Here is a 12,947-nt window from a genome sequence, read left to right as displayed (position 1 = left end):
TTCATCAGCTGATTTTAATGAACTAGTCACTCCTATTCAGAATTATGCAAAAGATGTGTTCAAACAGACAGCTATTTCTTCCAGCAGAAACGAGTGGAAATCTGCAACAAAAGTCGTTAAAAACTTGCAATGTACATCGATCACCCAAAGGAGATTGATTATTATCTTTTTTCCTCATCAAAAGTGGAGTTACTCTTTAAGTCCCCAGGCCTTTTTTCCTCCCTAAATCCCAGAGCATGTTCCTCAGTTTGGTGATGTCCCAGTTCCGCAAAATTTTACCTTTTTTAGTGTTTTTAGTCTATCTGTTGTATTATATATGTTTTTTTCAGGACAGAAGATGGCTTTGTTTTGGTAGCAAATTTGGATACATATGCTTTCTTTTAATCCTACATCACAGGCACTTCATATTCCTGATTTCTTGGATTATGTTGCCACCGTCAGGTGAATGCACACTGGTCAAAAAGGGGCAGGATATCCCACCCAGGAATAACCCCCACCCCCAGCTTCACTAAGCCTCAGTTTTTAACTGCTGTCTGTAGGTGATGGATGTGAAATTTGTTTTTGTTTGTTTTTTTTTTCTGAGGGCTTTAGAACCCTTCATTATGGCTTCTTATGGAATGGTCGCCTATGGCCCTGAGGCCAAGAGGGGACCGTATCTGGACTAATGCAAGAGCGGGGACAAGTCTGTATTGTTGCTGGTTGCGCTGGATCCTGTGGGCAATGATCGCCGGGGTTCCTGGTGCCTTTGGCAGTTATTGTGTGGGAGTAAAGCAGCACACTGCTGTAGCGGGTTTCAAAATGAGCAAATCGTGCCCATGTCATTGCACACATCTGTCACTTTTGGTTCCTCTGGGTATAGGAATGCATGAATTAATGCTCCTGGGCAGCTACAGCACTAGAACTGCACAGCTCCAGGGCAACTCCTGCGATACTCGGCAAAGCCACAAACCTACGCAGTGCAGCAGCATCAGTGCTCCGCAAGCATTGGTACACTTGTTAGGCTGACTTGCAACTTGGGTATCTGGCCATGGCAAGCACTCCTCAGCTGGATGGACACACCCATATTGGGTTTACAGGCCCACTGAACCTCTGCAAGCTATGCTATTATGCAAGTAGAGGGGCCATGGGGCAGGCTCCCAAATTTGTCAGCTAGGCAGGAACCTCTGTGCAGTTCGCCCCATAAATGGCTCCCATAAGGTTCAAATTACCTCAGAATCCCTGTCCTTATCTAATATTTAAATTTTCTTTGTGTCAAGCTCTTATGGGTTCTTGCTTGTTTGGAATGCTTGGCCCTACAAGCATTTAGGCACTCCCCCCCCCCTCCCCCCACCAAATCCTTTGGTGGGGGAATGAAGTATTGGTGGAAGCTCCTTAGGAATAGGAGGGAAGAGGAAGCTGTTGAGATGGAAAAATCCTCTGTAGATGAGACCTCTCAAGTGGAATCTCGAGGTCCAGGGATGTTTTAGACACACAGAAGACCACCGTGGACTTTCTGACAGACTTGATGTGAACTAGCTTAAAGTTGCCACTTCTGGAGTCCCTTTCTCCACAAGTCTTTGCATCTGAGTCCTAGCAGCTGCCTAAACATCCCAAATCTTTTCCTGTGCTCCTTTTACTGACAGGAAGTTATATATGCTGATTGGGCACACCTGAAAATGTTGTTTTTTTTTTTTTTACCACTAGCACATTTCATTTGGCAATACTCTATGGGGTTCTCTAGCTTTTGTTGTTGACCTGACCATTTCCTACTTGAAGAAGACCCTTGAGGTTCCAGTCTTCAAAGACGCCACAAATAAGACATTAGGGACCCTCCTAAGGTGTCCTCTCGGGTAGGGGCATCTCTGCAGCCTGCGGAAGTTTGCCAAGATCTCAGATATCTCTGATGATCCCTGATGTCTGGGTTCAAAACTTCGTGTCTAGAGGCTACAAATTGGAGTTTTGTGTCTTGCTTGCTCCACACTTCCATGCTGTAAAACATGCCTACTGCGCCCAAAAGGAGGCCTTGTTGACTGCGCTGGACCAGTTGCACTCTCAGGCAGTAATTGCCCCTGCTGCAGAACCAGAAAGGTTTTAAAATTACTATTCCAAACCATTCACAGTGCCCAAGCCAAATTTTCTGGCTCAAGTTTTAGTTATTTTGCGAGCCAGGGTATCACCTCCTCCCCCCTTGATTATCTGGATGATCAACTGCTACTGTAATGGAAGGCTTCAGGGCCAGTATGCTGCAGATGTTGCAATGTTGCAGATGTTTGACCAGTTGCGCTCTCAGGCAGTCATTGCCCCTGCTGCAGAACCAGAAAGGTTTTACTATTCCAAACCATTTACAGTGCCCAAGCCAAATTTGCTGTGTCAAGTTTTTTAGTTATTTTGTGAGCCAGGCCCCCCCCCACCCCTCCTGGATTATCTGGATGATCAACTGCTACTGTAATGGCTTCAGGGCCAATATGCTGCAAGTCCTGCAGGACTTCAGCTGGGTCCTCAATATCAAGAAGTCAATCTCGGAGTCATCACCCTAAGTGGAATATCTGAGCCTTGTCCTGAACACATTACTGGCATGTGTCGTCGTCAGTGGTAATTGAGAGAGTGAAGTCCTGCTTTCAGACCCTTTGGTCCAGTGTGCAGGAGTTGAGTACCTTGGAATGCCCCTCTATTCATTTCTGTGCCGGGGTTGAGTGATTGATTGCAGCCACCATTGAGACAGTTCGGTATGTGCAGTTGCATTCAAAACTGTTCTAACTTCGCATCCAGTGAGACACAAAAGGACTCTGTCCTTGGAACGCCTAATATCTCTGAACACTAAGCCCAGGTTATCTTTGGAACATTGGCTATCCAGTTCGGTGCTGGAAAATCCTTTCATCCCATGATGTAGAAAATACTGACGATGGACGTCAACCTGTCAGGCTAGTGAGGAGCCCTGGGGACAGCGTCAGGTCCAAGCTGACGCTGTCCCGGCTGTGGTATACATAAATCACCATGAAGGTTTTGGAGGTCAGGCCAGTCTTCAAGAAGCAGAGATCATGTGGACTTGGGTGGAACTACATGTTCTGGTTTTGTCCGTGGTACATATTTCCAGCATGGAAAATTGGCAGGTGGACTTCCTAAACTGCCAGTAGCTGAATCATAGTCCCTCCAACTTTCTTTTGGAGGAGGATACCAAAAAAAAGATAGTGTTCAGACTAAATGACAAACTGAACATATTTTTGTCCAAGGATCCTTGGGTCTTCAGAGTAGATGCCCTAGTTCAGCTTGATATGTGCCCCCCCCCTTTTAGCTTCTGGCTCATCTGCTTTAAAGAAATGAGAGAGAAGGCATTCAAGTCATTCTCTTTGACCGAATTGGCCCAGGAGGGCGTGATGCTTGGACAGAACTCCTAGCGGACTCTGTGGACCCAACTGTCCAGATATTTTCTCAAGGTCCTGTGTTCTTTCCTACTTCATGATCCCTGGCTTTGACGGCTTAGCTGTTGAAGCCCATATCTTGTGGATTCCATGATGCTCACTTTGCTGAAGGCCAGAAAGCCCCCTTCTCCTAGGGTTTTTTTTATCATCGCACATCGAAGACATTTTTTGCTTGATGCGAGAAGGGAAAACTTCATCCCAGGAAATACTCTGACATGGTTGTTCCACTACCTTCATTTAGGACTGGACAAGTTCTTGGCCTATGAGATGTCAGGTTTTACGCCTTGGCAGTGCTCATTCAGAGACTGCTGGTTTCCCACTTTTCAGTCAGATCCCCAGTACGCTCCCCTCTAACTCTATGGGACCTCAAGCTGGTGGTGTTGGTCCTTCAGAGGCTATCATTTAAACCCATTCAGAATATTTCTCTCACTTTCCTGTCGTGCAAGATTGCCTTTCTCATGTCACCTCGGTTTAGAGGGTGTCTGAGCCTGTGGCATTTTTTTTTTTTTTTAGAAGGAACCTTTTCTTATGTCTCACAAGGACAAGGTTGCGTGGAACCACGCAATTTCTTCCTGCCTAAGGTGGTCTTAGTGTTTTATTTGAACTAGAACATTGTGTTGTCATTTTATTTCTGGCACCAAAACATCCTAAGGAGATCACTCTTTGCTGCTTGACACTGGTTAGAGCTGTTAGCCAGCCCCCTGCTCTTGTGTAAAAAGAGATCCAGGCAGTTTTTAGAACTGTCCAATTACTTTACTGTCCTGTTTAGTGCTGTCCCCCTGGCCAAATTTTCCCCTTCCCATCATGGTTCTTGGGCTCTCCCACTCCTCCAGGAGCACGGGAGCAAAATAAACTGTCGGGATGGCGAGCAGGAGGAACGCATACCCAGTTCTTCGTGATTAATGAACCAAGAGGTACTCCGTGCTGTCAAACCCCCGGCTGAAATGCCTTGTTAACAGCCGATTAAGCACAGTCTAGTGCTTCATTGGCTGCAAGGGAGACATTAAAGCAGGACTTCACTCTCTCAATTACCACTGACTATTTTTAATTCTTACGCTGCTAGCATTAGTAAATAGATAAGAAAGTTTATCATTTTTAACTTGCTTTCATTTTACTTTTCTTCAGTTACTTCCCAGTTTCCAGGCCTAGGCAAATGATGTCCTAAATCCCAGGAGTTTTCCAGAAGGGAGGAGGTTTTCTCAGCTAAGCACAACCTCATATCTGCATGCCTGAGCTTAAGGGCAGACGAATTCCAGGGAGTAAAGGCTATATTAGTCATCTGCCCTTACTCAAGATGGCTGTGGGTTTTTTCAAAGTGATTTCTCAGCAAAATAAAGCATGGAGACATGGATGGATGAGTGGCTTCGCTCTGAATATTAAAAATTTAATAAAATAGCATTTTTGGTTTGTGGTGCTCAGATGCAGTGTAGTTCTGCTTTAAGGGTCTAATCTGCCACCTGATGTCTCCATAAAGAGAACCTTTCAGCTGCTAACGCTATCACATAAGGGACTTGTTAGCCCATGCTATAGCAGTAATGTTAAATTTAAATTAAAATAAAGTGGTACATTTTTTTTTTTTTTTTTTTTTTTTTTTTTTTTATAATAAAGGTATTTTTGAAAGTAGCCCCTTTGTCCCAGGCTTACGTCTAAAGGCATATGTGTAAACCGATTTCAAGCACTAGAGCAATAATTGTAGGGCCATCTTTCATGGGTAACTCGGAACTGATGATCTATAAAGGCTTTTAGGCATCACTTATTGACATTTTTGGGTACCATAGTTTTTGCCATTCCGTGGAATGTTTGACACTTTACACTACCTCATCTTTTAGATTTTTTTTTCAAAAGAAGGGTATCCTATTTTGTTTGTGCGCTAAAATTCATTTTATGCATTTTATTTTTACTGAAAATAAACATTTGATAAACAGTTCAGATATCACGTGACATTAAAAAGTTGCAACTGCCACCATTTTATTCTACGGGGCCTTTGCTTTCAAAAAATACACAATTGTTTGGGGGTTTTAGGTAACTTTTCAGTATGTGTGCAAAAAATTAAAAATTTTGTGTTGGTATAAAATGGGTAAAAGCAATATTCTTGAATAGCCTAAACCGAGTCCAGCTCTCAATCCAGTAACAAATTGTGGCATCTTTGTAAAGAGAAATGGGGAAAAATTGCAGTGTCTAGATTTGCAACGCTGATAGAGCCCTATCCACACAATCTCCAAGGTTGTAATTGCCAAAAAAAAAAAATCTACTAAATGCTGACTTAAAAGGGTTACAGCCATTTCATTTCTGTTGCTGAAGGCAAAATTAAATCCACTGTCATGCAGTGTTCTATAACTATCACTTTTCAAGGGGTGAATGCCTTCTATAAATTGTATAGCTACAATCTTGAAAATAAACATTTAATACATAACAAAGAATTCCCAGTGTACTATGAGTTATCACTGCACTGCTCAAGGCACTGCTTTGCCTGATTTGAAAGCTCTGAGTCAGTGTTTCTCAACTCCAGTCCTCAAGATGCCCCAACAGGTCATGTTTTCAGGGTTTCCCTCAGATGAAACGGCTGTGGTAATTACTAAAGCAGTGAAACTGATCAAATCACCTGTGCAAAATAATGGAGAGCCTGAAAACATGACCTGTCGGGGCGTCTTGAAGACTGGAGTTGAGAAACACTGCTCTGAGTGAACCATCGGGTAAGAGATATGGACCACTGTGATTTTGTCCTTCAGTTACATAAATTGTAGCAGGGTGGATTTGATTTAAATCAAGTCTGTTTAAATCATCTTTAAAGAGCAACTGCTGTGGACTCCCTGACAGTTCTATTCACTTTAATGGGGGACGGCTGGTGATGCGCCAGTGACACAACAAGGTGAGGGACGTGGCGGCAGCAGGTGAGTGGATGCCCACTAACAGGCGCTGCTATGATGGATCTGAAATGACAGGTGCTCTTTAAATGTAAGGACTTATTCTTGCTGGTAGTTAAAATCTTTAATACTTGCAAACAAAATGAAGGTTTCCTAGTTAGAATAATAAGCTGTCAGGTTAGTAAAACAGCGATATCAGAACCTATTCAATCACACAGTTTGTAGTGTACATAGATTTGCAAAACAATGGGATGAAGGAATATTCCTGAACTTTGTTTTGTCTCATGGTTACTGTGAAATTGTATGAATGCATTAATGCAGTGCATGTTATCTCAGCTTGCAGAGCTTGGATTTATTGAATGAGTTAACCAAAAATGTAAATAATTGCAGAATCTACAGCCTCATGCTACAAAACTAAGCTCCAATTTCATGCTGAATAAATTATTGATGTAAACAATCTTTTGATAGATTTTTACTCCAAACGCATTTTATCAAAATACATTTGATAAAAATCGAAAAAAACAAAAAAAAACTATTTAAATCAAAACAATCCTCTTCTTCTTTTTTTTTTTTTTTTTAATCATTGATTTTTATCACCAGCTGGCTCCTATAGAACAACATAAAGTTCTTGTGCAAAATGTAATGTAATGTTACCCTGATTGGAAAGAAATGTTGACCATAATAGTGATGATAATCTATGCAAATTAGTTATACATTCCCTTTTAAACCTTTTTTTACTCCCATATGAGAAAACTTTCCTGCGCATTTTAATAAATGGAATCTAACTTTTCTTATTTGGTAGTCTTATTACTATTATTATTCATTGTGTTTTTCTTGGCAATGGACACCCGGTGATCATTGATTTCTCTTCTTTCCAGCTTGCCTTAGTTACTTGGAGGGATTGCCTTTTCCGGCCTTTGAACAAACAGGTAAAAACTGCAAGCATCATTGATTCTTTTTCTCTCCCTTTGAAACTGTTATTTTGTGAGAACAGATGACATGTTTGACCTTCTAACAACAAACATATGTATATGCTTTTAAATGGGGCTTTGAGAATAAATGTCGACATCTGCAAATGAAAGCAAAGAAAACCGTTAATCCACATCTGTATTCTTACAGACGCAAGGTTCAAATCCAATACTCGCTCTGAAAATACTACTGGGCTTAGGGTAAAATGCGTTTGGATAAGGAAACCAGCCTGATAAGTAGGGTTGAATCTGGGATACCTCGAACACTTTGTGGGTCTTTGTAAAAGTGTAAAAAGTGAATAAAAAACCAAGCGCTGATGTGGATAGGTATAGGTGATATAAATAAAATGTGCTAAAAATATGTATATATAGATACAATTAGTGCTATGATAAGATCAATAAATTAAAGCTGCTATCATTGTAAGGTGATCAGATAACCAAGACAAATTAGTACTAAGTGTAAGATTGATGCGCTTTAAATAAATATTGCACAATATGCTACTGCGAATTAGCTTAAATACAAGACTATACAATGCATATATGTCAATAAAATAAATAAATAATTATGGTGCTCATACATGTATTAAAAATAACCAAAATAAATCTACAAATTCGTGATGTGCCGGTGAATAAAAAATTATATATATTAATGACACGCTGAGTATAAAATGTCCAGGCGGAGATAAATAATGGGGGAAATAAAAATAATTAAACAATTTCTTCCCTTAATCCAGATTGATTCACTGGGTTAAACCGTTTGTTTCAGGATAATTCGTTTTTCTTGCATCCCACTTCAGCCATAATACTACTGGTAATTCAGCTCTCAGGGTGGAGATTTATGCAAGGCAAGCAAAAAGATAATAGATCATTGTGTAGTAAACTTCTTAGATAGTACACAAGCAAAACAGGGACAAGAGATACACTCACAAACTCCCGGTCTATTGGAAGCATTCAGATATGCAGATTGCAGTCAGCCGCTGTGGACGAGGCTTCCCATAGAGAAACCGCTGCTGTTAACCTCCAGGTGTATTGCAGCACTGAACGTCCTAAGCTCCTCCCATGCGTTGCGTCACTGGAACGTGACTTTCTCAAGGATAAAAACGGTTTAACCCAGTGAATCAATCAATCTGGATTAAGGGAAGAAATTGTTTAATTATTTTTATTTCCCCCATTATTTATCTCCGCCTGGACATTTTATACTCAGAGTGTCATTAATATATATAATTTTTTATTCACCGGCACATCACGAATTTGTAGATTTATTTTGGTTATTTTTAATACATGTATGAGCACCATAATTATTTATTTTATTGACATATATGCATTGTATAGTCTTATATTTAAGCTAATTCGCAGTAGCATATTGTGCAATATTTATTTAAAGCGCATCAATCTTACACTTAGTACTAATTTGTAAAAGTGTATTCACTAGGAAGAATATATCTGATGTGCCCAAGACAGGACTGCCTGTGTTCTTGTTTGCGATGACTATCACAAGTGTGGACTGGACTTTTTTTAGTAGTCATTTTAAACAGTACATGGCAAACATTTTCTAAAAGAAGACGGCTCTAGATGATATGCGTTTTCTAAATTGGATTTTCCAAGTAAACCTTTCATAAGCTCTTCCTAGCAAACCATAGCACTCCCTCCTTAAAATGAAAGGTTGTCCATGTGGCACAAATCTAGAAAACACGGGCGTTATTCCTTGTTTCAGGGTAATGGGTAGACCCTTGCAATTATCTCCTTTTTGTTGCTCTATGAACAACTATACATCAAACGCTGGATTATAGTACAGAAACAGCCTAATAATATTGAGCCATTTATTCCAAATTTCATACAGCTGTTTCAATCTTGTTGTCCATTATCAGTGCAGTACAGGGAAACAGTGGCTTGTTTGGCATAGTGCTTAGAGAGCAACAAAAAAGTATAACTTGGCAGGTCATGGTGAAGTTGGCTAATTCTTAGAAAGTCGAGCTTGGCCCCACAGTCTTTCACCTCCCTTTTTATGGTGCTTTTAATGGCTTCGACAATCTGTTAGCAGAATGGAGTCTTTTGAAGGTTGAAGGAGGGCATGACCAAGCTAATATAGTTTGCTTGTTCTCATCTGCCTATACCTTTTGGATATACATATCATGCACTTGGCACTAAAGAGGCAGCCTCTGCTCCTCTATTATATCATAAGCTCATAACTACTGTTGTCTGAGAATGAATTTAAATCTGCATTCCTTTTCAATCATTTATCCTAATTCCTATTACTCCCAATTGTTACTTGGTGCCCTATTGATTTTTATTTGCTATGTTGCAGGTAAACAGCTAAACGCAGCTAATGAAACGTATATAAACTCACCGAACACTTTATTAGGTACACCTGTTCGTTTGCTTGGTAACACAAATTGCTAATCAGCCAATCACATGGCAGCAACCCAATGCATTTAGGGCGGCACAGTGGTGTAGTGGTAGCACTCTCGCCTAGCAGTAAGAAGGGTCACTGGTTCGAATCCCAACCATGACACTACCTGCTTGGAGTTTGCATGTTCTCCCTGTGCCTGCATGGGTTTCCTCCGGGTACTCCGGTTTCCTCCCACACTCCAAAGACATGCTGGTAGGTTAATTAGATCCTGTCTAAATTGTCCCTAGTATGTATGAATGTGAGTTAGGGACCTTAGATTGTAAGCTCCTTGAGGGTAGGGACTGATGTGAATGTACAATGTATATGTAAAGCGCTGCGTAAATTGACTGCGCTATATAAGTACCTGAAATAAAATAAATAAATTTAGGCAACTAGATGTAAAGAAGGCGACTTGCTGAAGTTCACACCGAGCATCAGAATGGGGAAGAAAGAGGATTTAAGTGACGTTGAACATAGCATGGTTGTTGGTGTTAGCCGGGCTGGTCTGAGTATTTAAAAAACTGCTGATCCACTGGGATTTTCACGCACAACCATCTATATGGTTTACAGAGAATGGTCTGCAAAAGAGAAAATATCCAGTGAGCGGCAGTTGTGCGGACGAAAATGCAGACTAGTTCAAGATGATAGAAAGGCAGCTAACTCAAATAACCACTCATTACAAACAAGGTATGCAGAAGACCATCTATGAACGCATAACACACCGCACCTTGAAGCAGATGGGTTGCAGCAGCAGAAGACCACGCCGGATGCCACTCCAGTCAGGTAAGAAAAGGAAACTGAGGCTACAGTTCACACAGGCTCACCAAAATTGGACATTAGAAGACTGAAAAAACATGGCCTGGTCTGATGAGCCTCGATTTTCAGGTGCTACATTCAGATGGTAGGGTCAGAATTTGGCATAAACAACATTAAAGCATGGATCCATCCTTCCTTGTATTAACCGTTCAGGCTGGTGGTGGTGTAATGGTGTAGGGGACAATTTCTTGGCACACTTTGGGCCCCTTAATACAAATTGAGCGTCCTTTTAAATGCCACAGCCTACCTGAGTTTTGTTGCTGACCATGTCCATCCCTTTATGACTACAGTGTACCCATCTTCTGAGGACTAATTCCAGCAGGATAATGCACCACGTCACAAAGCTCAAATCATCTCAAACTGGTTTCTTGAACATGACAATGAGTTCATTGGTCTCCACAGTCACCAGATCCCCATCCAATAGAGCACCTTTGGGATATGGTGGAATGGGAGAGTCGCATCATGGATATGCAGCCGACAAATCTGCAGCAACTGCGTAATCCTATAATGTCAGTATGGACCAAAATCTCCGAGGAATATTAGCAGCACCTTGCTGAATCCATGCCACAAAAAATTAAGTTCTGAAGGCAAAAGCGGGTCCAACCCGGTACTAGCAAGGTGTATCTAATAAAGTGGCCAGTGAGTGTATTTTATATATGTGCTGTTTTACCTGAGCTTGCATTTCTGTCCAGAATTGAAGTTTTACATCACTCTGCCACATTGCACAGCCCTGGTAGTACAAGTGACCTTCTTTTTCTCTCTCATAGCTAAAATGCAAGTTCTCCTTTCACAAAAAAATGAAAAGGTGAGCTAATAACCTACACCAACCCCACCACACTTACCATCATGCGTGATTAGCTGTCACTGCCCACGCAGTTGGTGGTGTAGTCCTGGATGAAATCCCTGCTCCTCTTTGCTTTATTTCTATTGGGATTCCAGGACAGCTCATGGTGATTTCGATTAGTCAGAGTGGTCACGTGCCAGTGCTGACTAATCAGAATTGCGCTGATCCATCCTGGAAGTAGGACCATGACGAACGAACATAGCCACCTCCATAGAAAGTCAGATCACAGCAGCAGAAATTAAAAGAATTTGGAGGAGGCTGAGAGCACTAGAATGGTACTTTTATGGGTTGGGAATACATACCTGCATAGAATACTTCTTCCTCCTTCCTCTTCCTCTTAATCCTTCCTCTTCCTCTTTTTAAACTGGAGTATATTTGTCACTTTAATTACGAACACCTCCTCTAGATCGGTGTATAGCAAAGATCATGGTAGCTGAGTTGGCAAATCTGAATGTACAGTGGGGACAGAAAGTATTCAGACCCCTTTAAATTTTTCACTCTTTGTTATATTGCAGCCATTTGCTAAAATCATTTAAGTTAATTTTTGTCCTCCATTGATGTACACAGCACCCCATATTGACAGAAAAACACAGAATTGGTGATATTTGCAGATTTATTAAAAAAGAAAAACTGAAATATCACATGGTCCTAAGTATTCAGACCCTTTGCTCAGTATTTAGTAGAAGCACCCTTTTGATCTAATACAGCCATGAGTGTTTTTGGGAAAGATGCAACAAGTATTTCACACCTGGATTTGAGGATCCTCTGCCATTCCTCCTTGCAGATCCTCTCCAGTTCTGTCAGGTTGGATGGTAAACATTGGTGGACAGCCATTTTTAGGTCTCTCCAGAGATGCTCAATTGGGTTTAAGTCAGAGCTCTGGCTGGGCCATTCAAGAACAGTCACGGAGTTGTTGTGAAGCCACTCCTTCGTTATTTTAGCTGTGTGCTTAGGGTCAGTGTCTTGTTGGAAGGTAAACCTTGGGCCCAGTCTGAAGTCCTGAGCACTCTGGAGAAGGTTTTCCTCCAGGATATCCCTGTACTTGGCCGCATTCATCTTTCCCTAGATTGCAATCATTCGTCCTGTCCCTGCAGCTGAAAAACACCCCCACAGCATGATGCTGCCACCACCATGCTTCACTGTTGGGACTGTATTGGACAGGTGATGAGCAATGCCTGGTTTTCTCCACACATACCGCTTAGAATTAAGGCCAAAAAGTTCTATCTTGGTCTCATCAGACCAGAGAATCTTATTTCTCAGCATCTTGGAGTCCTTCAGGTGTTTTTTAGCAAACTCCATGCGGGCTTTCATGTGTCTTGCACTGAGGAGAGGCTTCCGTCGGGCCACTCTGCCATAAAGCCCCGACTGGTGGAGGGCTGCAGTGATGGTTGACTTTCTACAATTTTCTCCTGACTGCATCTCTGGAGCTTAGCCACAGTGATCTTTGGGTTCCTCCTTACCTCTCTCACCAAGGCTCTTCTCTCCCGATAGCTCAGTTTGGCCGGACGGCCAGCTCTAGGAAGGGTTCTGGTCGTCCCAGACGTCTTGCATTTAAGGATTATGGAGGCCACTGTGCTGTTAGAAACCTTAAATGCAGCAGAAATTTTTTTGTAACCTTGGCCAGATCTGTGCCTTGCCACAATACTGTCTCTGAGCTCTTCAGGCATT

General features: G+C 41.6%; 1 protein-coding gene across 4 annotated transcripts in view; it reads left to right on the top strand.

Moving 5' to 3' along the window:
- The window catches only part of CUL1 (cullin 1), a 159,772-nt gene that overhangs the window by 79,585 nt on the left and 67,240 nt on the right, over positions 1–12,947 (top strand). For all 4 annotated transcript variants that reach the window (XM_073630447.1, XM_073630445.1, XM_073630448.1 and 1 more), the window contains exon 5: positions 7,141–7,191. In XM_073630447.1, coding sequence (XP_073486548.1) covers positions 7,141–7,191 — 51 coding nt within the window. The remainder of the gene's footprint in view (positions 1–7,140; positions 7,192–12,947) is intronic.

This window comes from Aquarana catesbeiana, linkage group LG05 (assembly GCF_042186555.1).
Source record: "Aquarana catesbeiana isolate 2022-GZ linkage group LG05, ASM4218655v1, whole genome shotgun sequence".
NCBI lineage: Eukaryota > Metazoa > Chordata > Amphibia > Anura > Ranidae > Aquarana > Aquarana catesbeiana.
This window is presented reverse-complemented; position numbering and strand designations above follow the sequence as displayed.